The sequence below is a fragment of the Knufia obscura genome (assembly GCF_036327395.1).
Source record: "Knufia obscura strain CCFEE 5817 isolate CBS 148926 chromosome Unknown scaffold_2, whole genome shotgun sequence".
Lineage (NCBI taxonomy): Eukaryota > Fungi > Ascomycota > Eurotiomycetes > Chaetothyriales > Trichomeriaceae > Knufia > Knufia obscura.
The window spans coordinates 2,469,089-2,490,599 of NW_027042688.1; the positions used below are offsets into that span (position 1 = coordinate 2,469,089).

A 21,511-nucleotide genomic window follows, 5' to 3' on the forward strand; every position below is an offset into this window, starting at 1 on the left:
AGGATGTCTACAAACTAATTCGTTCTGTTGTTATACCACTTCTGAAACTGCCAGAGCGGCGAAGAGAGTCGAGAGCGTCTTATGGAGCACTACTACTTCGTATGGCCATCGAGCGCTTCCCACAAGCAATGCTCATTGGATAGCGTCACAGGATATCATTATCAGAGACCTTCTTAGGTAATACTCGTATGCTGTGCAATAAACGACTGTTTTGGAGACAAAAAGATTCCTGGGGTAGGGTCTAACTCATACACGAAACAGCGACTTCATCGTTGTGCTGAAGGGTGCTCGCGCCTCGACGGTCATCAAGCGTTGCGCCTCACATGCATGGCAGCATGGGGGAAGCGCGGAATAGCCGGCAAGCCCGTTCCCTCAATAGTTTTGCCGGTTTCCTTGGCACACCTGTTCAATGGTTTCCCTTCAGCAGCACCTGCTCACAACATATTGGGACAATAAACTTACAAACTAGTACAAGATGTTCGACTACCATCAGAGAATCAGCTATAGGGATATCACATGATATGCCTCTCGCGTTGTGCACTGAGGGGGTTGTGAAGGCGATAATTCTTGAGCCCTGTTTCCAAAACCGGCAAATTATGGAGGGAACAGGCTTGCCGGCTTCCGAAAAGACTTCGTAATCCATGAGGAGAGCCCTCCGGACACACACGAGCTTGTTGGAGATTGCTTGATTCATGGCATTATGTATGGCAAGGTCTAAAACACATAATGTGTACGCCCGGATGTGGCTACATTAGACGTTGAAGACTGAAGGGCAAACATGCTACGAGATCAACGGCTCGTTTTACCTTCCAGATATACCTTCATGTCTCAACACTGATAAAGATCATGTTGCAAGGCACGTTAGGCAGTACATTCTGCTGGGAGTTGCCATTCGAATCGGGGTTGTCACAGATATTTGAGGTGATCGCTAGCGCAGTGACGCGAATGCAAAGCACGAACAAATCGTGGTCCCTGGAGCAGGTGCAAAGTAATCATGGAAAACTGAAATCACATGTTGGCCGCCACGAAATGTTGCCCCCGAATGGCACAAGCCATCCTGGAGAGGACATCTGCTAGTAGACATGTGAAATCTGTACACCTGTACGACCGTCTGTGTCATGGCAGACACGACTGACGTGACACAAAGCGCACACTTATTTGGAATATCTCAACTGGGCAATCTGAGCTGGGGCCGTGCTTACAACGACTGAAAAGCTGCTAGACGCTCTATGCATCCCAGCCCTTCTGATTTGACGGAGCTACAGCACTTATCTTCAGGTGTCTTCCAATGATCTTCCCACAGAATTCAATCTAGCGAACTCGCTAAGTCCTCATCTCTACATCGCTCATAGATACCCATGACCGAAAGATGATCACAGCCTCCTCGCAACAAGATGTCAAGCACTATCATATGCTCCTACGGCAGATAGAACAGCAGCAGCGATCCCAAAACCAAATCCTAGCAAGTTTCCAAAGCCTCGCTGCTCTGGAGGAAACATCCGGCGACCTTGACGGCGAAAAGCAATTTTCAGACTGTGGCACTTCAGGAGGTAGTGGCTCCGTTTCGCCAAAGACGCAGTGGTAAGCAATCGTGCACGCCATTTTGCCAATTCCTCACTGACTAATGGTGTTCATGCCGGAGGACACATCGATAGCTTGTACAGCATGGAAGCAATCTCTCCTCATGAACTCGGTCAGGACTCGTTGCGTCCAGGAAAAACTGAACGCCATCATACGTGGCCACAGCATGACCGCCCTCGCCTTCTTAAAGACGAATGAGGCACCCCAAGCAGATAGAGTGGCACTCAAGCCAGCAGGTCATCAAGTCCCGACGATACGAAGTCAACTGTGCGACCAGGCCACTCGTATGGTCTCAGGAATGCACTTACCGGAGAATCTGCTATTCGAGTTCGACTCCATATTCCAGATGTCCTCGGCCGGATTTGGACGAATGGACATATTCTACTTCATCGCGGAAGACGAGGACACCATACGCCACTATCCTGTAAGGAGACAGAGCCTGTGTGACACGCCCTTCGATAGGAACAATGCTAAGACTGCCGCAGCTAGATGAGGCACCTTTCGACGAAGTAGAACTGCTAGGGAAATACGTGGCCGCACTACCACTCAGAGGTGTTTACCTGTAGGTCTGCAGCAACATCGAAGTCTTTGCTTGTGGAAGAATGCGTTAACCAATTTTCAACGTAGCAAATTTCGACCGAGCAGAAGCTATCTACCTATCAGATACTGTTACTTCTTTATGCACACCTAGCAGGCGAATGTGCAGAGGTACTCAAGCCTTGCCAGCCGTGGTGTTACCGGTTCCTCACAGAGTTCATAATGTCATTTGTCGATCCTTGGAAGCTAGCCACAGTTGCAGAGGTGCCATACTTCAGCAACCAAGTATTCATGCACACCGATCATCTTGATAGCGACCACGACCAACCATACTTCATGATGTGGTTCGCTATCCGGTATTTCTCAGAGGAGCGTCATGCATCGACTGCATGGTCTGCAGCCACCGGCTTCGAGCTCGCTCGAGAGATGACTATGCTGCCAACATTGCCCGAATCCTTTCATGCACACCGGACGAAACATGGATGTCCCATACGCGAAGCGCGAGATGTTCTGTTACTCAAGGCTTACCCAGGGCCTGCAACATCTTGCTTTTCGATCACTTTCCTTTCTGACCACGGAGGTAGTCCGTGGGACCATTTCCCGATAGGGCGCCAGCCCAGCAATGATGAACATACCATACGAGGACCCCTAACGCCCGTTCTGATGTACATTGAGTTGCTTCGTAAGCATTTCAAAGGCGCGTTATCACAGTGGAGTAACGTACTTGGTCGCATAGAAGAGGAAATCGAGCTTAAGGTATCTTTTGCTCGTCCATACAAAGACATCATAACTGACCTCTCTTTTACATCAGCTCTCACAGATCTCGGACGACAATTTGATGTCGAGGATTATGTTTGACCAAGCTGGCCTGGAGAAATCAAAGTTTTACTTTAAGGTGCTGCAGCTACTGCGTATTATGCATGATTCTGTTGAAGACACGAAGCAGCGTGTGGCTGAGTGGCCTCTTGAATGGCAACACCAATTTCGTCGCTCCCTGGTAGGTAGGTTCTGCAGTGAGAGTGATCTGGAAGCACTGAATACTCGTTGGCGGCAAATCGAGGCATCGTGCTTGCTGGAGCTGAACAGAATCCAGAATCGGATTGAAAGGAAGCATGCAGAGATTGAGTCCCTGAGGGACGGAGTGAGAACCCAGCCCTTACTATGCCTGCGTTAGATACAGCTCTCTGACTCTGACACAGCTGTTCAATGCCACTTCCGTACGCGAAGCTCTGCAAGCTGGACATACAAATCAGAACATCATGGTTTTCACTGTCGTCACCATTGTCTATTTGCCCTTGCCCTTTGTCACGGTAAGCCATCCTCTCTTCTTTTATAGCACGATCAGTTGACAATCTTAGGCCTTCTTTGGTATGGACAATATACCTTCCGACAGCTACTTGGTGAAGTCGATGGCCCCTTTTGCAGGCATGATCGCTGCATTCGCTGTTGTCACTTATGGTCTAGCCTTGATCAGTCTCAAATGGTACAGATTGCGCCGGACGGGCAACTTTGCTCCACGCCACCTTTTCCCAGCCTTCACCATCCGACGCAGTATGCCACCAAGTTGAGGTGACCTCTCTGACCCATCACTGTGCTTTGGGATGCCACAACCTTGGCAGCAGGCCACTAAATGCCTCTAGTCGAAATTCAATTGTGCTTAGCTGCTTGAACACAAGACGAGCGTCCATCTGACAGCGAGACCTAGACGTACACGTCGTCATAAGGTCCATCAGGGTGGGACTCGTTGTCGAGATCGAAGGCGAGGCGACCGAGAACAACGCAGCACTCACAGTCAGCTATCGCAAAACTTCACCCAACCCAGCTCACGAGATGCAAGACCAGTCCCGGAGAATCGCACCTCGAGACCATACAAAAGCAAGAAGTACATCGCGATTGGGGACGTATCAAATGCAGAGATGAAGCATGCTGTCGAGCTCTTCGCCATCATGGCAGCCATGCAGATCGCAATGTCGAAGTGTCAGGCCGAAAAGGATGAAGGTTGGCTGAAGATCGAGGAAGTGGTTGTGTTTTCGGATAGCAATCAGGCCTTGGAGGCTATTCGAGACTTTCATACCTGGTCAGAAGAGAGACAGAGCGGGTACCTGCGATTAAGGGAGCTAGGGGAGATCAAATTGCTAGCAGCTCGGATTCAGGAGATGGGAGTGAAGTCGGAGCTGCGATGGGCTCCTGCTGGGGAGGGCGTTGTGGGGTTGGATCGTGTTCATGAAATTGCCAGGGATGCTGCGAGCGACGAGAGTGTTCAGATTGCGAATTGTCCCAATAATGGGAGAGATTTGAAGCTTGCTACGATGATGGCGACTGGTCATGAGAAGAGCGATGGGTCATTGGGCAGTAAGTCCTAAGAGTACTGGAAGAGGAGATGATAGCAAGACGTGGTAGGGGAATGACAGAAGGTTCTGGAGATAGGACTATTTGCTTCTGAAGCTGTTAAGGAACATTGTAGAGATTAGATAAGTCTTTAATTGCAAGAACCGATAACATGACACCGAAGATGCAAGGGATCAGATGGTGATACATGAATTCGTGAACATTACAAGCGGTCGTATTGAGACAGCTGAGGATATTATGCTAGTGACTATCGACAATGGTTCTCTATGCGCGCCATTTCCTCCACTGCTTCTCTCCCTGGTTCTGTCCCTGCTGCTCTCCGCAAGTGTCGACCGCAAACACTTGGCCACTCATGGGTCCAGATGGACCACCACCGACGCCACCAGTGGTAACGTACAAGGTGCAGCCATCCGCACCGAAGGCGGTAGCTGTAGGGCCAAGCAGCTCCGTGCTGTTGACAGCAAGGTTAACTTGTCCCTGCTGTGTAACCTGCCAGACATTGGTGGGTTGACTGGCAATCCATGCATCACCAGTGCTAGGCTTGAAGTCAAAATCATCGAAGGTTGCGCCGGCCGCGGGTCCTTTTGCGACGATTTCGATGGCACCAACTGCCTTGCCACTCTGTAGATCAATCGGTACACGACCGAAGATCATCTGTGCTGAGTTTGTGAAGTAAAGGTATTTGCCCTTGACCTGGACACCATTGATGCCGAAGTTGACAACGCCGAGGTTGGGGAGGAAGAGCGAGTCCTGGATGACGACCTTGTACTCGCCCGTCTTGATGTTGACGGAGTAAACAGCGCCGAGGAGCGAATCTGCAATCAGGACGAGATCGCTCTTTGGTATAGCGGTTACTCCGTTGAGCGAGCGTGCTTCAGGAATCTTGGTCACGAGGCTAGTTTTCGCCGGGGAACCATTTAGGTCGACGTTCCATACTGAGAAGGAACCGTTGACGCCTAGGACACCGCCGGGCACCTGAGGTCCAAACTGAAAGTTTCCTGCGGCAACAGTATAGACATCGTGGCTGGTCTCTGCGATACCAGTGAGAGAGCCTGGCTGGCCATTGCCAAGGGCATTCGTCAGGTTCACAAGAAGCTCTGCTTGGGGATTTGCGGGGTCGAGCTGCGCCATGTTCGCACCAGTGACAGTGTTGAGTAGGAGTTGGCCATTGGATTTGCGGAGGGCGATGTTCTCGATGTTGACATAGCCGACGCCGCTGAAGGAGTTTTCGAATTGGTAGACTTGGGTGAGAGGGTAGGATTGAGCGGCGGTTGTAGCTGCGAGCGCTGCTGCGCTGAGGAGGGAGGTGAAATGCATGATTGTGGTGGTTCGTTGGAGGAAGTGAGAGCACGAGTGAGAGGAAGGTACATACCTGGGAAATGTTTACACTGCGCAGCTATATACTCGAGCTTAAGCTGAGCTCTGTCCGGCTCCATGATAGATTGAGTTTGGCCACGGAGCGATGTCGTTGGCCAAGCTGCGATTGCGCTGCACGTTCCCTTGGCATGGGTGTCTTACTGGACGAAGTACCTGACTTTGCCAACATGTGGCTGGTAGCACCGGGTTTGTAGCAATAGAATTTGGAACATGGCAAGGTTCTCAATTCGATGTTGAGCCGTTGACATGCAGTCGCCTTAGCGTGAAGGATAACCAAGAGATGGGGGAACGGCTGTGAGCGGAGAGACGGCTTGGCGCCTGGATCATGAACGTCACCATTGCTCGAATAGGTACCTTGAGTACTAAACAACGAACGGTTGATGCTCGCAAATAGAACCGCCATGAGCTATACGACGTACCTTCCTTGTTGGAATCTAGTTTGCTCTGCTTTTCGTCCAATGACACTTGGTACGGAGTTTGGTGCACCAGATCGACGCATGTAAGAAAGTCAGTCACAGTGCCTTGCAGATCCAACCCCGCAGTCCACCTATTTCCCGAGGCACAGAGCGCCTTCGAGCTTCTTGACAACGGCGGCGGCGTGCATGCTCAGATTCGAACACCATTTCGATGCCGGCGACTGTGTAACGATACCAAAGTTTCAGCCAACAGTCTGGTAAGTAATGGCGAACAGCATCTCGCTGTCTGCGTCGAGCATCGGTGTGCGGAAATTCTTTTGACAGAAAACTAGCGTGTCGGTTGGTGATGATCGCCACATCTTTCTCACCAATACACGCTTAAGCTTCGCCGTGCACGGAAGTCCGGAAGCTACTTCCGAAAGGCACATCTGCTAGCGCCCTGTTAGCAACCTGGTTCTTAGACTTTGCGCCATAACGTCGATGATACAGACCATGCACTCGTTGAAGCTCTTTTAAGGGCTGTCGCAACACCACGAGCGGGCAGGCTTGCCTTCGTTGACGAGCGAGGACGTGCACTATTCTATGGTCAGTTTGAGCAGACTAGATCCTCCCATTGGTATTGTGGGCACAGACACCACCAAACCTCCACCCTCCCCTAGAACCTGAAGTCACCCTAGTCAACAAACACAAACTGCGGAGAGGGGCTGATCAAGCTTCACCAAACATGGATTGAACCATAAAGCAAGCATAATGGCATAAAATGTGAACTCTTTCACTCTTGAAACACGATCTCCTTTGCCAGATCAATTTCCGACCGCATCTGAGGCATACACATGTCGTGATACCAGCCACGATAATTCTTTAAGCTCTTAGCTTGACCATCCTGGCATCCGCATCACCTGCATCGACCTGAGGATGACTCTCTGACGATGTTGCCGGAAACATGGTTGACATGCGACGAATTTTCCTTGTGCAACTGAACAAGACCACCGGAAGAGAAGTCGTTGAGGCTCTGTTTGTGCCGAAAGTGCTCGACCTCAGCGACTCAACCAATGCTTCACGTTTCAAGTAGTAAGCAAATGCCATGCTAGAGACTGTCCTATTCGCCGCTCGGCAATGGGTCCGACGACGGCGAAGACAGCACAACGGCATAATCGAAGGGTAGGTCTCGATTTGTGTACCGGGGTGCCCCCGAGGTATAAATTCCAGTACTTGATCAGTTGTATAGCGGCATGGTTTACTAGATCCTGTTTTGTGTACTGGGGTGGCCCCCATCCTCGGAATCCAGTCCCTGATCGATAGTATGATGGCATGATTTCATAGGTCTTGTTCGTACACTTGGGGTACCACGAGCCTCGAAGTCCAGTCTTGAGACGAGTGGATTATTGCAGTCAAGCAGGTCTCGCTATCTGTACTGGGGTGCCCCCGAGCCTCGAAATCCAGTCTTCAAGCGACGCTCGCGCAGACCAACTCCTCTGCATACATATCAGACACATTCCCGCAGCAACCACTCCAGGTATTGAACGGGATTGAAACGTTCCGCTCCTGCGATGAGATTCTGTGCTACGGGGAGTTAATAATTCTTGGTGGTCAGGCAAGCCACGTGCTCGTGGCATGAATATCACAAGTGTGGACAAGAATATGCAGGTGACGGGTTACCAGTTCGCGCTCAACAGTCTTACCTGGGCTTAGAATACAGGCTACAACTGCAGCGTGCCAGCAAGGGGAGCCTCCACACGCGAATTCAAGCTGGCCGCTTGCCTCAGTTCCTGGGGTACGCCAGTAGCCTGTAAAGAGCAGTTTCTAGAGAAACATTAATCGACATGTTGAGGTCAGTTCGTGAATCTGGGAGATGTCCATTAGACTTTTATCATGTTTTCTAGAGGGTACGCCAGTCGTGATTACTTGTGCGTACATGCGGCCACATTAATATCTCGGGCGAAGAGCGAGCCTAAGAATACTTTCATGAATTATGATACATCACCATTTGATAATACTCCCAGAAGTAGCTAAAGAATACATAAACTCACCATATCCGTCCAGGGTGTTCGCCCGTTTCTACGACTTCTCATGATTTGTGAACGTTTTGAGGCTCATCACGTGCTCTGCGTCAGTCCAGCGTCGTTTCGGCAGGGCAACTCCCTCTGATGGAGGTCCAAAGAAATCTAACGCTTTCAAGGTTGGCGACTTCAATGGACACGAATTTGCATGCTTACTCCCAGCAAGTCCAGAAATGTCAAGGATGTGCAGCTGCACGTGATACCCCAGATTCTTGCGCTATCGATAAAATTAGCGCCTGATCTGAAGCTTGGCAGTTTTCGAGGGTCGGGCGGTCAAAAATTTCTGGACGCGACATCTGGTCATGGTCTTCTTTTCTTTCTTCTCGGAAAAGGACTCGACCTCACACGGCTCATAGCTCTGTTTTGTGATATCTACACTGCTACCTGTGTGTCCTTTCTCCCGCATTTTGCTTTGTCTTCCACTACTTATCGAAATGCCTATCCTTAACGGCGACGCCAGCGGCTCGAGTGCACCACTTCTTGCTGTGGGCAAGCCAATGGATCACACCAAAGCTCTAGAGATTCTTGAGAAGGATTATGAGTCCAGAGATGGACTCAGCGTTCATGAATTGATTGACTCCAAGAAGCACGGTGCTCTCACTTACAATGACTTTCTTGTACTGCCTGGCTACATTGGTAAGCATTTCGATGTAGTCGGAAGTGTTTTGTCCTAACTCGATTCTGCAGGCTTTGCAGCCTCCTCAGTGACTCTCGATTCCCCGATAACAAAGAGAATCTCCCTCAAGACTCCGCTCCTATCCTCACCCATGGATACCGTGACAGAGGATAAAATGGCCATATATATGGCTCTCCTGGGCGGACTCGGCATAATCCACCACAATTGCTCTGCAGACGAGCAAGCAGAAATGGTTAGAAAAGTCAAGAGATTCGAGAACGGCTTCATCTCTGAGCCAATCGTCCTTTCTCCGGAAACAACCGTCGGTGAAGCCAAAGACTTGAAAGAGCAATGGGGTTTCGGCGGGTTCCCAGTTACAGGTATGCACATTCCTCTTCCAGATCTGCACAAAAGAGCTCAAATGATGTTCAAACATAATTTACCCTTTTAAACTTTCGTTCATCCGCAGCATGAACTTGCGATGGGGAATACATGGAGATTTCTGTCTGATCAGCTCAAACAACCACTTCTCGGCTTTGGATACCAGCGTGAGGATCCTGCGCTAACACACAAACTGCAGAGAACGGCAAGCTCAAGTCCAAGCTCATCGGCATAATCACAACCCGCGATATCCAGTTTCACCACGACTCCTACGCCAAAGTCACAGAAGTCATGTCCTCCGATCTCGTAACAGCCACCCAGGGTACTACCCTCGAAGAAGCCAACGAAGTCCTCCGAAAGTCGAAGAAGGGTAAACTACCCATCGTAGACAGCGAAGGCAACCTTGTCTCCCTCGTCTCCCGATCCGATCTCATGAAGAACCTCCACTACCCTCTAGCCTCGAAACTCCCACACTCCAAGCAACTGATCTCAGCCGCAGCCATCGGCACAAGACCAGAAGACAAGAGCAGACTACAGAAGCTGGTTGATGCAGGCCTAGATATCGTTGTGTTGGACTCTAGTCAGGGCAACAGCATGTTCCAGATCGAGATGATCAAGTACATCAAAGAGACGTACCCTGGCATCGACGTCATTGGCGGAAACGTCGTGACTCGAGAACAAGCTGCAGCTCTGATCGCAGCAGGTGTTGACGGTCTGAGAATTGGTATGGGAAGTGGAAGCGCCTGTATCACACAAGAAGTCATGGCGGTCGGAAGACCACAGGCTTCTGCTGTGTTCAGCGTCTCTGCGTTCGCTGCCAAGTTCGGCGTGCCATGCATTGCTGATGGCGGCATCCAGAACGTCGGTCACATCGTCAAGGGTCTTGCGATGGGTGCCTCGACTGTCATGATGGGTGGTCTCTTGGCTGGCACGACTGAGTCTCCTGGTGAGTACTTCGTCAGCTCAGAGGGCAAACTTGTCAAGGCATACCGGGGTATGGGTTCCATTGCAGCTATGGAAGACAAGCGGGCAGGTGGTGGCAATGCAAAGAACGCCAAAGCTGCTAGTGCTGGTACAGCCAGATACTTCTCTGAAAGTGCTTCTGTGCTTGTCGCGCAGGGTGTAAGTGGATCAGTGGCCGATCGAGGTTCGATCACGAAGTTCGTGCCATACCTGCTTGCTGGTTTGCAGCATTCCCTTCAAGATATGGGTGAAACCAGCTTGAAGGATTTGCGCCAGCACACCCGAGAAGGGAAGGTGCGGTTCGAGTTGAGGACTGTGAGCGCTATGGCCGAGGGCAATGTGCACGGTCTACACAGCTACGAGAAGAAGCTCTACTCGTAGATGCCAGTATGAGATAGTAAAGAAGATATGTGAAGAAAGATACCCAACGAAGAGATGCATGGATGTATTATGAGCAAAAGCATTACAGGTTGGCGTATTGGACCGCTCGTTGGACACGACAGCGAAGAGACTCGATTACCTAGATATTGGCGCGAGCAATGAACACGATTCTGATGATAATGTCAACTTCTCTGCTTGTTCATCAACGCCAGTGCTTGACCACCCATCCCCCACAACTATTCTGGTGTACTGAATTGGCTATAAGTCAGGAGGGAACTTCCTGGATTGGCCATCGGCACCGACGGTCTTACAGTGGTCGTACCGTTCGCCGCTCTACAACCAAAGAAGGACGGGGCGCACTCTCAACCACCTCAATGCGAACACCCTCATCAAGGTTCAACCAGGCGAACCCAGCACTTACCAACCTCACAGAGCCGAGGGAGACACGAAGGGCCCTCCATAGCCTAGAAGACGCCGCTGCAGTCCTTGCACCCAACACATCCACCCTCTTTCAGCGCTCAGCAGCCATCCATCTATCTCTCCCGCCCGGATATTCGGAATCCTCGATACCTTGCTCAGATCTCGGCGCATCTCTACGCGTGGCAGATGCGGCTCTGAAGAATGGGTTTTAGTTGTGGACCGAGGAGGGCACCGAACCAATACGACACAACACATTACCTGAAGCACATACGTTGATTGAACTCCTACTCTTCGAGACAGCGAGAAAGAACATTGCGGTCAGATGCGCTTGTGTCCAAGGTCCAAAACCGCGTGTTGAGCTGAATGGTGACCAAATGTTCATTCGAGGCTTGACGTCGGTCTAGTCCTGCACGTCAGCTTCAATAAGACAGACTTTTTGTCTAGTTACTCAAACCAAATCTACGCCATCGAGTTAGTACACGGTGAGGTCAGTCATATCAAGGCAAACGGAACACTTCCCACGGAACGATGCTATGATAAGAATAGATCCTGAATTCACTTTATGTACTGATACCATCCAACTCACTTCACCTCCCCCAACCCCTAGAAAATATCCCCACATCCACTCCAATCCCCCTCATCTCTCCGCTTCCAATACTCCCCATTAAATTCCCAGTACGACTCCCCCGTAACCGGATGCTTAACCTGCCTGAAGAACTTACTCCTCCACTCCTCCCCCTTCGCCTCCCTCTCCCTTCGAGCCGCCCTCTGCTTCTCCTCAACCCGATTCTTCTCCTCCGCCGCCTTATCATACTCGCCCAACTCCATGGCCCGCTGATCCGGTCTTAGCCGACTATCCGTAGGCGCAAGATGCGGCACCAATTTCGGATTATCGTCGTTGAAAGTGACAGCGAAGGACGTGAGGTTAAAGGGGATACCAGCCGGTCGCTCGCCAGCCTGCCAGACGAGGATGGCTTGGTTGCCGCTCTTGGAGGTCTTGCCCTCGCCGATAGCAGCATCCTCGAAACCTTCGGTCTCACGGGCGTAAATCTTGTCGTTCCAGCGGCCGCCGATGGACCATTTCGTTACGCCGTGTGAGTCGGTGACTTTGCCGATGACGTTGTAGGCGCTGCTTGCCTTCCACCCTCGTGGTCGGAAGTCGAGCACGCAGGTCTCGCCTGTGTTCCAGTTCTTGATTTCCATTGCGCCGTAGTTGTCGATTGTGGGGTTACCGGTGATGATTCCGATGACGGTCGTGGTTACTTTCTTCCAGGTGTAGAGTTCTTCGGGTCCATCTTTCGGTCGAAGTCTCAGATACCATGTTCCTAGAGGGTTTGCATCGAAGGATTTACCCTGGAATTTTGTACGGACTGCGCTTTCACCCCAGTAATCCCAGCGCGCGGACTCGGCGTATGCAGCGCCAATGGGTGGGTGGTGAGAGACTTGCTCTGCGAAGAAACGGTAGCCTTTGTCCGGACGGACGTACTCATATGTCTCGCCCAGAAGCGGGTTGAATGGCTTAGCGACACGTCCAATAGTGCTTGCGTATTCTGAGGCGGCAAAACCAGCGACATAGACAAGGCGTTCGAGGGAGTTGGTGCGGTCGGCGGCTATGTCGAGGAGGTCGGCGTATTCCATGTCCTCCGCGACACGGTAGAGGAGGGATGTTGGCTCGTTGAAGGAAACGGGAAGGGTCATCTTAGTCATGTCTTTGCCGATCATGGATTTGAGGATACCCCAGAGGGAGATTTTGGGGCGGTTGTCGGCGTCTATGGGTAGTTTTGTTCTTATACCTGATTCATAGCCTTTATAGGAGGGTTCGATGGCTTTTTGCTTGCGGACTCTTTCGTTGGTTTCTTTTTCCTCGGCGGCTGTGGTAAAAGGATCTTTTTCGCCGGTCTTTGGGACCTCAATTGGTGGTGGACTCATTAAAGGAGCTGATATGACTTCAATCTCGCCTGCGTCGATAGCGTCGAAGAATTCATCGTCATCACCAGACTCCGAATCGGACACGTTGGTGTACTGCGCAATGACCGATTTTCTCCTGTTGCCTTGTCTAAATGCTGAGGATCTGCGTCTAGCGGATTGCTGAGCTTCAGATCTAATCTGGGCGAAGGAGATTGATTGATCGGTTTGCCCAGGCTCTTCCACCAAATCCTGAGGTACGTTAGTCTGGCCTTCTAACGCTTCCTTCAGGGCGCGCTTCGTTCGTTTCCTCTTATCTTCCGAGACGGCAATAGTCTTCTTAAGATCTTCGTGTTCGTAGGCTATAGCAGCCATACTCTCTTCCCACATCTTCCTGGCATCGGCATCTCTTTCCAATCTGTACTGCCAGTAAGCCTCTCGATCTCGAGCAATCTTGAGCAGATCAGCGACCAAGCTGTTCAGGCTCGACACGGCCGTATCGTATGTAGAAAATGCTTGGACCACATCTGGATCAGACATGGGCGTGTCAGGTTTGAGCGTCTGCCTTGAATTCAGTGCTCCGGACACGCGCGACAGCAGATCCAGCTGGAGTTTAGCGGACTGCGCAGTAATGGCAAATGCATCTTTGGTGTCCTGACCAGCTCGGTGCTGACCTTCATGACTGCTCGCATCGTCTCCGTCGTAGTCTTCCTCACCAGGAATAGATGCTGTGCCGGCGGCGGTAGTTGTTCGATATAGCTCATCACCAGCTTCACTTCGAGAGTCGAAAATAGTGTCGCCGCCAGACTTGAAACTGACCTTCGAAGATGCGGCAGGCACGCTCAGTGTAGCACCTGGAGCTGCTGCTTGCCTTCCTCTAACGCTTTCACTTTCTGTATCGGTAGCTCTTTTCTCCTCCTTGGCTTCATCTTTGGTGTACTGAATAGCATTGTTGAGAGCCCAGAACCACCTCTTTGCCTCAACCACATGGTTAGCCTTGAGGTGGTACTTGACGGAGGATTTTCCAATGATCTCGAACCTTGTCTTATCCTGAGCATCCATGTGCAAGCGTGCGATGCGCATATTGATTGCTCCTCGACAAGCCGAGCCAGCATCGTCCTGATGCTTGTAATAGCTCAGCACGCCGTCTTCGAGCACGAACCATCTCAACTTGTAACCAGAGGTGTAGTTAGTCCACTTCTTGAGGTAGCCTTTCATCTCGCGTGAATCTTTGCCTTGCTCTTTGTCTTGTGATGCGCCTGGAGAAGTGCCCAAAATTGCCTTTTCTTGTACACCTCTTTGCGCCACTGCTGCGGCAGGAGACTTCTTGAGAATGGCTCTTGTTCTCTCATCTTTTGTAACATCTTGAGGCAATTTTCCTCTCCGATCTCGTCGGAACGGATCAGCACCGTGCAAAAGAAGCAGTTGCGCCAGCTGTAAATCTTTGTTGCGAGCAGCCTCGTGAAGGAGAGTGCCTCCACTCTCGATAGTAGCCTGGTCTGTTGCCAGCTCCAGAGCATTCACATCGATGGTGGCTTCTATCCTGGTGTCAACCAGTATGTCTTCAATCTTCTTGTAGTTCTGCTTGGAAACAGCTTCGTGCACTTGCTTGACGACAGAATCAATGAAGAGCGATCTAGCCAGCTGCAATTGGCTGAAGATTTCCGGGGTGCGGGCAAGGTCAAGAGGCGTCTTTCCAGCTCTATTGGATACAGCATCGTTGATACCTCGTTGTTCGAGCAGCTTGTTGACTACCGAAGCTCTTCCCAGGTGTGCAGCTAGGTGTAGAGGAGTATTGCCATCCCTGTCTTGCGCATTCAGGTCGAGACCCTGGCCCTCATCTATGACCTTGTCGACGATCTGTGGCTCGGCACACTGTATAGCTAGGTGTAGTATAGTGGTGCCCGGGATCGGCTGGGTATTCGAGGCTGTAGGTTGTGATTCTTGAATGGCCTTTGAGATGGCACTTTCGTCTTTGCTTCGCAGAGCTTCAAAGAGCTTGAACGTGCGCACTGAATCCTCAATCGACGGTGTCGTGCTCAAGCCTGTTGTGGGTGCCTTCTGGTTCTCTTCGGAAGCTTGATGGGTGCTCGTTCGACTGACTGGGCTCGACGAGGCCATACTGATATGCGACGATGTGGGCGTCAATCTGTTTGTATCGAGGGCACTCGTAGGCGTCAAGAGACCAAGTTTTCCTTCGACTGGAGAGTCAGCGTCAGAACCGTTGTCCCTGCTGCCGCCAGAGGGACTGTTGCTGCGGAATGCATTCAGGATCCGTGACGACTTGGAGCGCTTATGGCTTGGTCTATTCTCCATATCGCTCGACGTTCGGATCCCACCGCCAAACAATAGAGGTGGAGCTCCTATAGGGAAGAAAAGATAAAACGAGAATGAGAATGATTCTAGTACTTAGGAAGCTCTACTGTAATGATACTGCTGTATCCCCGCGCTGCGACACTGCCGAATGCTAATTTGTTGGTGCTGTGGCTTAACTTAGGGCGACCTCTAAGCTGAGCCCTGCGAGATGACGAAGGTACGGCAAGCTCGCGAGCATCAGAAATTCAAATTGTCGCTGGCCACGCCTTCTATTCAGCGAACGAGAACGACTGAAACCGAGAACGGCAGGCGCGTAGAACGAGAAAAAGGCGCTCGACTTTACTTTTGCTACACTTCAAAGTCTGTACACAGCTTCTGACCGGGTTCGATAACCTACGTCACTGATCCACGAACCTCGGATCGAGCGGGGTTCCGTACAGATTCAACCCACGGGGCCGGAACGGGACTACAGGGATGCGTACCTAGGTATAAGTAGTCTTGAACCACCTTAACCTTTCGGACGGTAACTTCCTTGTGCACAATGTCCTGGTTGTTGTGAAATTCACGATACCAGCCTGCTTCGACCACTAGTAGACTGCTTGATTACAGCGCTCACAGTGCATCTACAACGTAAAATGTCGACCGAGCGGACAGCAGCACGACACCCGCTGTCTCAGCGCGCTCTTGGATTCCCACGATATACTGATCCGGAAGAAGATTAAAGTGTGAAAATGTGTTTTGTATTCGTCCCAACAGAGCCCACTCACTTCTGTATCTACCCAAGCAGGTCATCCAAGCCATTGCCTAACGGCGTAGCTGGTTTCTGTGATTGCGCGCTCATGGGTGGGTTTTGCGCGCCAGCTCTACCAGGCGGAGGTGTAGACGAAGCAGCACCCCAGATACCGGCCGAGCTCTTCTCCTTCTGCATAGCTGCCATACCTGGTCCCTTGCTTGGCGCGGCCTTCTGTTGCACGCCTGCTTTCGTGCTGGCTGTACTCCAGATGGAGCCAAATGCATCGCCACCAGATGACGCCGCTGGCTTTGGCGTTGGCTTGCCTAGACTAGCCATCGATGTGCTTGATGTGTACGCCGAAGTTGAAGGCGTAGCGGAGGGTCTGGAGGCGAATGAGGCCGGCTGACTGGAGCCAGGTGTGTTGATGTCTGCACGGACTGATGTGAAATAATTGGGTCCAGCTGGCTTAAAGCCGCCTGCTGGTTGTAGAGGTTTTTGCTGCGTGGTGGGAGATGTGACTGCCGAGGTCGGCGCTATCGATGAGGTGTTCGAAGGTGCTGGTGATGGAGCAGAGAGTATCGTGTTCACTGGTGGAGGCGCAACGGGCTGTGGAGCTGCGAAACGTGTTGCCGAAGTCGTTGTAGATGTAGTGGGAGGAGGTGATAGTGCTGCCAGCGGGTTTGTGTTCGTCTGAGCCGGGGTTGGGGAGGTGGCTGACTGGAAGTCGTCGAAGTCGTCGTCCGCTGCTGCAGTACTGCTTTGTAATGTGCCGAAATCGTCCATGGCACCCGAAGAAGAAGCTGCAACAGCGCCATTACTGGGCTGAGAGAGGGTTGCTGGCTCATCATCGTCGAAACTGAAGAGATCCTTCACCGGCTCCTTCTTCTTAGGTGGTGCTGCCGCTACTGGCTTGCTTTCCCTTTTCGGGCGAGCTGCGCTTGTTGTGGCAGCCGGTCTTCTGTGTGCAGCGCTGTCATCGTCCTCACCAGCATCATACTCCTCAAAGTCGTCTCCTCTACGTTGCGTGCCCTGGAATCTGGCTTCTGGATCCTGACCGCCGAAACCGCCTCCATCACCATAGACTTCTCCACCGTAGCCACCACCACCGAAGCCGCCGGTCTCACTACCGAAGCCACCGTATCTGCTGCTGCTGCCACTGGAGAAGCCACCACCAAGACCAGCGCCACCCTCGACACCACCATATTTGTTCTTGTTTATCCTTGCCTTCTTTCGCTCAGCTCGGATCATTTCGACGTCTCCCAGCAGCTTCCCCAGTTCAGCAGAGCGATTGCGCACGTTGATACCCTGGTCCTTGCCATTTTGATCGATATAGTGGAATTGCCGGAGCATCTTGATCAAGGACAGATGTGATCGGGCATCATCCACGACACGTTCGGAGCCATTCTTTACGAGAAACTCCAGTAGTTGAAGGGCCTACAATAGTCAGTAACAAGTTGTCCTGCGCATATTGCAAGCGCACTTTGTATATCTGCCTCCACTCTTCCGCGGTCTTGTCTGTGAACCTCTTGTAGATCATGGGCATAATCTCGTTAAGCTGCTGGTAGTTGTGTGTTCCTGAGGCGATCTGCTGCATCAAAGAGCCTGGCTGTTCGTTAGCACAGTATATGCTTCGAATGCCTTTTTGTTCTCGTACTAGGAGCTCCCCAAGGATCGGCGTTGGTGGCTTCTCGGACCATAGATTCCATCTCCGTCAAGTTCATCACGGCTGATCCTGGGTTAGTGTTTCACCCAGAAAGGACTCGAGCTCTACACGAACCATTCTGAACCTTCCGTACGCCGGCTTTGAGGTCGTAGAGGGTCAGGTTCGACACCTGCGATTTGAGACTGTCGAAATCCATAGTGAGATAAGTAAGGTGTTGATGCTGATGAGAGTATGAGTCGCGTCCGACGAGGAGAAGCTTCTTACAAGAGGAAGTCAATAGACAGGGGCCTCGTCCAAAAGTCCAAGTTGTGAAATGTGTTCCCGCTCCGCACCTTCCTCGCCGGACAGGGTCTTGGTTGGTCGCATGTCATTGGTCAGCCACATTTCACCAGCTCGGAAACAATAAAGGGTCCACCCACCTGAAACAAAGCACCAGCTTGATGAACTTGTATGTCCTTGTAAGGTTCACGTTGATCGAATTCACGAATATTAATTCCGATGTGATGCACGACCAGGCCATTCAGGAACGAACAGAGGGAAGAGCGAATATTAACCCAAGAAGCCATGCGACCAAGCATCGAAACACAGCTGAACACGGTTAACTCAAATTACAGATATGTTCTTACAATTTGCTAGCTCTATATAAGTCCCACAGCTGGTACCGGTATAGATATCGAAGTCACTCTGAACGAAACCTTCCAACTTACCAACAAACATGCCGCTCCTGTCGCCATAAACGCCACGAGACCAGCTATAATCTTCTCCGCATCCTCACGGTTGCCGCACCACCATTCCAGGAAATCAGTCAAGCTGGACAACATCGAATATGAGATGTCATACGCAATGAATACGGCTGCACTGAGAATCTGCCATGGCAACATAAAGAAACTCTGAATCGTCCAGCAGAACTCGTTGAATGAGTATGTTCCTCCGCATCCGCTGCTGGATGCGACGGTGTATATACATGTGCTGAGGAAGGTGTAGGTCGAGACTAGCAATGCTAGCATTGATGAGGGTGTCATGGCGATGGACCGAGACTTACCTGGGGATGTGATATTTTGCTCCGAACCTACCTGGAGGAATACGTGCACTGCACGTTGATCAATATGAGGTGGTTTGTGAAGGGAAATCGTTGAGTATGTGTTTGAGTCACTGTGCGCTGCACGTTCAGGGAGATGTGTGTTGGATTTTCTGCATCTGCACTGGCCGCGCTCAAGTATATGAGCTCGGGCCGTTGCAACATTGTGTGTTATTCTGGGAACATTCTTAGCACATGCTTTGTTCGGTCCTATCCAACGTCGAACAAGCTCATGGACTATAGTCTCATTGTGCAGAACAATGCACCCGTTTCAAGGCTCGGGTACAACCCCAGTCCACTGAACTTGTCTGGTAAGTATGCATGAATCAACAAATGTCATATCTTCATTCCAGCCAGCACGCTGTGGAAGGTCGATCTGGTGCTTTCCGGTTGTTGCCGTGCATTTCGAGCTTCTGGGCTTGGTCAAACACGCTACTAGATATACAGGTCAAGGTCGTAGCACTTAATAAATGGTGCTGAAGAGTGGGACTGTCATTTATTGACATACCGTGCTGATACCGATGGTGCTCTAAGCTCTCGGGCTAGAGGCTTGTTGGGCTTCCTCCGGGGGTCACCAGCTCTGACTATAGGCGATCAGACCTTCGAAGCACAGATCCCGTGAGACAATCGAAGAACGACCCACCTTTTCGCACCACTTATTGAGTGTTACGACCCTAATTCGTACGATAGTCGGGTGTGAACGTTCCTTGCACGAACAGGCACAATCGGCCGATAATTCCTGCATAGCACTTTCCCGGACACGAAATGCCAAGCAACACCATCTCATCTTGATGAAAATAGATACCTTATCAGTCAGCAATGAAATCTGTTTCCTCTAACAATCTCACTCGCCATACACACACACCCTTACCTCCCAAAATACCTCTTCTCAAAATATCTCGCACAACAATAACTCACAAATGCAAATCCAAACGCCAACTCAAACCCAACATCACCCCCAAACTCACCCCCAATCAACCCCCCAATCGGTCCCAACCACCACACCTGCGCCATCCCCACCACCGCCCCCGCAATCCCACAGCAAAACGCAAACAACGCCGCAAAACTCGGCGGAAGCTTAGCAGGCTGGTCATACGTCTCAGGCGCATACCCAGAGAACCCGCCGCGGAAAATGAAGTGCTCGGGCAGCGAAATGGCCTCGTATATGGCGAGCCAGTACGCAATCACTAGCATGAAATTCTCCAGTACGGACTCGAAGTGGCTGTATCCTGGTATCGCGATCGCGCAGTAAATGAGCGTGGCCACGAACGTCCAGACGAATCGTGGAATGTATTGCGCGTAGTGTGTTAGGATCTGGACGGAGAAGGAGATACTGTAGATATTCGGACAGTTGTTTCCAATGATACTCAGGGCAACAATCACCAGGCAGAACTTGCCGAACGTGCCGAGGTGCGGGATTAACACTTCTGCTAATAACCCGCCGATCGCGTTGTCGGCGTAGGCGGCTGCGTAAGCGGGGTTGTTTACCGTTGCAGTCGCGATTGCGAGGCCGAGGGCTTCGGTGAATGTTAAGGTTAGGATGAGGGCGCCGTAGACCCAGATGAAGATCTTGGTACGGGAGGTATTGACGGGTTGATAGCAGGTGTAGTCGCTGGCGTAGCTCGTCCAGCCCGTCGCGAAGCCGAATACTGATGCGGCGAAGGAGAGGATTGACCCGGCTTCGACTTCGCCGCGGCCCATGGGGAGGTTGGAGAAGTCGCCGGTGTGGGCGAAGACGCCGAGGATGATGAGGAAGATGATGAGGCAGGGCACCCAGGAGATCATCTCGTAGTAGTGGACTACCTTGTACCCGAAGCAGGTGATGATGAATGTGCCGGCTGCGATGACGATGATTCCGGCCCAGCCTGGCATTGCTGGATTGACGGCATGGAGGAGCTGGGACCCGACGATCACGTTGACGGATGACCAGCCTAGACAGGCGAGACAGTTAAAGAGGGCGATGAGCTTGACGCCGTAGTAGCCGAACCAGAAGCGGGATAGGACCATTTGACGGAGGCCGAAGCGCGGACCGAAGGTTGAGAAAAAGGCCACGGGCATGGCGCCGAGGCAGTTGATGAAGAAGATTGTGAGGAGAGCGTCGACGAAGCCTAGGTAGAAGACTGGAACTGCAAGGACGCCGATTGCCAGGGACGAGACGACCATGTTGGCTGCGCACCACATCGTGCCAACTTTCCAGACATGTTTGTCTGTTCGTTCATCTGTGGGCACGCGCTCGATGCCACGCAGTTCGACGCGGAATCTAGCTGCAAGACGCTGGAACTTGGCGTAGAATGAATTTCCGGCTGTGAAGGATTCGCCATGTACGGCACCGGAGTCGTCCGGTGGAAGTATGGTGCCATGTCGGTAAGGGGGGGAGTCGGAGATATCGTGAAAGTCATGTTTCTCGTAGGCCGTCTTTTCGATGTCCGCCATGGTGGTCATAGGATTTCGTCCTCTGTTGCTGAGCCTGACCTGTTCCGAGACTTGTCGTGTGCCGTTGACCTTGGTAGTAGCGCAATCTGGTGACACAATCAATCGACCAGAGAAATGGTTCAGAGATCCAGTGATTTCAAAGACCGACGAGATATCACACAAGAACACCGAGAAACACCTGGAGGGAGGGTTTAGCACTACTGTATATGAAGCTTGGTGTTCTGGACATGTCGACAGCCATTTTACTTAGCTGCGTATCTCCAAGTTAGCTGCAGATAGCGAAGACGCAAATTGGGATCGAG

At 51.4% G+C, this 21,511-nt stretch overlaps 7 protein-coding genes across 7 annotated transcripts; 3 read left to right on the forward strand and 4 right to left on the reverse strand.

The window, feature by feature from the left end:
• Positions 1-1,747: 1,747 nt before the first annotated feature.
• Positions 1,748-2,147, forward strand: PMZ80_002763 (uncharacterized protein; the record flags this gene model as incomplete). The annotated part of the gene is made up of 2 exons (XM_064871195.1): positions 1,748-2,005; positions 2,067-2,147. The coding sequence occupies 2 exons, from the start codon at positions 1,748-1,750 to the stop codon at positions 2,145-2,147; spliced, it is 339 nt and encodes a 112-aa protein (XP_064733648.1).
• A 193-nt stretch (positions 2,148-2,340) lies between these two features.
• PMZ80_002764 (uncharacterized protein) lies at positions 2,341-4,481 on the forward strand (the record flags this gene model as incomplete). Its single annotated transcript, XM_064871196.1, has 5 exons — positions 2,341-2,874; positions 2,939-3,259; positions 3,318-3,428; positions 3,477-3,601; positions 3,911-4,481. 5 exons carry the CDS (start codon positions 2,341-2,343, stop codon positions 4,479-4,481), a joined length of 1,662 nt encoding a protein of 553 aa, XP_064733649.1.
• Positions 4,482-4,731: 250 nt separating this feature from the next.
• On the reverse strand, positions 4,732-5,784 carry PMZ80_002765 (uncharacterized protein; the record flags this gene model as incomplete). The annotated part of the gene is made up of 1 exon (XM_064871197.1): positions 4,732-5,784. The coding sequence occupies one exon, from the start codon at positions 5,782-5,784 to the stop codon at positions 4,732-4,734; it is 1,053 nt and encodes a 350-aa protein (XP_064733650.1).
• Positions 5,785-8,754: 2,970 nt separating this feature from the next.
• Positions 8,755-10,661, forward strand: IMD1 (inosine-5'-monophosphate dehydrogenase; the record flags this gene model as incomplete). The annotated part of the gene is made up of 3 exons (XM_064871198.1): positions 8,755-8,956; positions 9,008-9,316; positions 9,517-10,661. The coding sequence occupies 3 exons, from the start codon at positions 8,755-8,757 to the stop codon at positions 10,659-10,661; spliced, it is 1,656 nt and encodes a 551-aa protein (XP_064733651.1).
• Positions 10,662-11,684: 1,023 nt separating this feature from the next.
• On the reverse strand, positions 11,685-15,302 carry PMZ80_002767 (uncharacterized protein; the record flags this gene model as incomplete). Its single annotated transcript, XM_064871199.1, has 1 exon — positions 11,685-15,302. One exon carries the CDS (start codon positions 15,300-15,302, stop codon positions 11,685-11,687), a length of 3,618 nt encoding a protein of 1,205 aa, XP_064733652.1.
• A 775-nt stretch (positions 15,303-16,077) lies between these two features.
• On the reverse strand, positions 16,078-17,894 carry ENT3 (Epsin-3, clathrin recruitment and traffic between the Golgi and endosome; the record flags this gene model as incomplete). The annotated part of the gene is made up of 4 exons (XM_064871200.1): positions 16,078-17,469; positions 17,516-17,637; positions 17,690-17,761; positions 17,813-17,894. The coding sequence occupies 4 exons, from the start codon at positions 17,892-17,894 to the stop codon at positions 16,078-16,080; spliced, it is 1,668 nt and encodes a 555-aa protein (XP_064733653.1).
• Positions 17,895-19,643: 1,749 nt separating this feature from the next.
• On the reverse strand, positions 19,644-21,209 carry FCY21 (Purine-cytosine permease fcy21; the record flags this gene model as incomplete). The annotated part of the gene is made up of 1 exon (XM_064871201.1): positions 19,644-21,209. One exon carries the CDS (start codon positions 21,207-21,209, stop codon positions 19,644-19,646), a length of 1,566 nt encoding a protein of 521 aa, XP_064733654.1.
• Between the last annotated feature and the right edge of the window lie 302 nt (positions 21,210-21,511).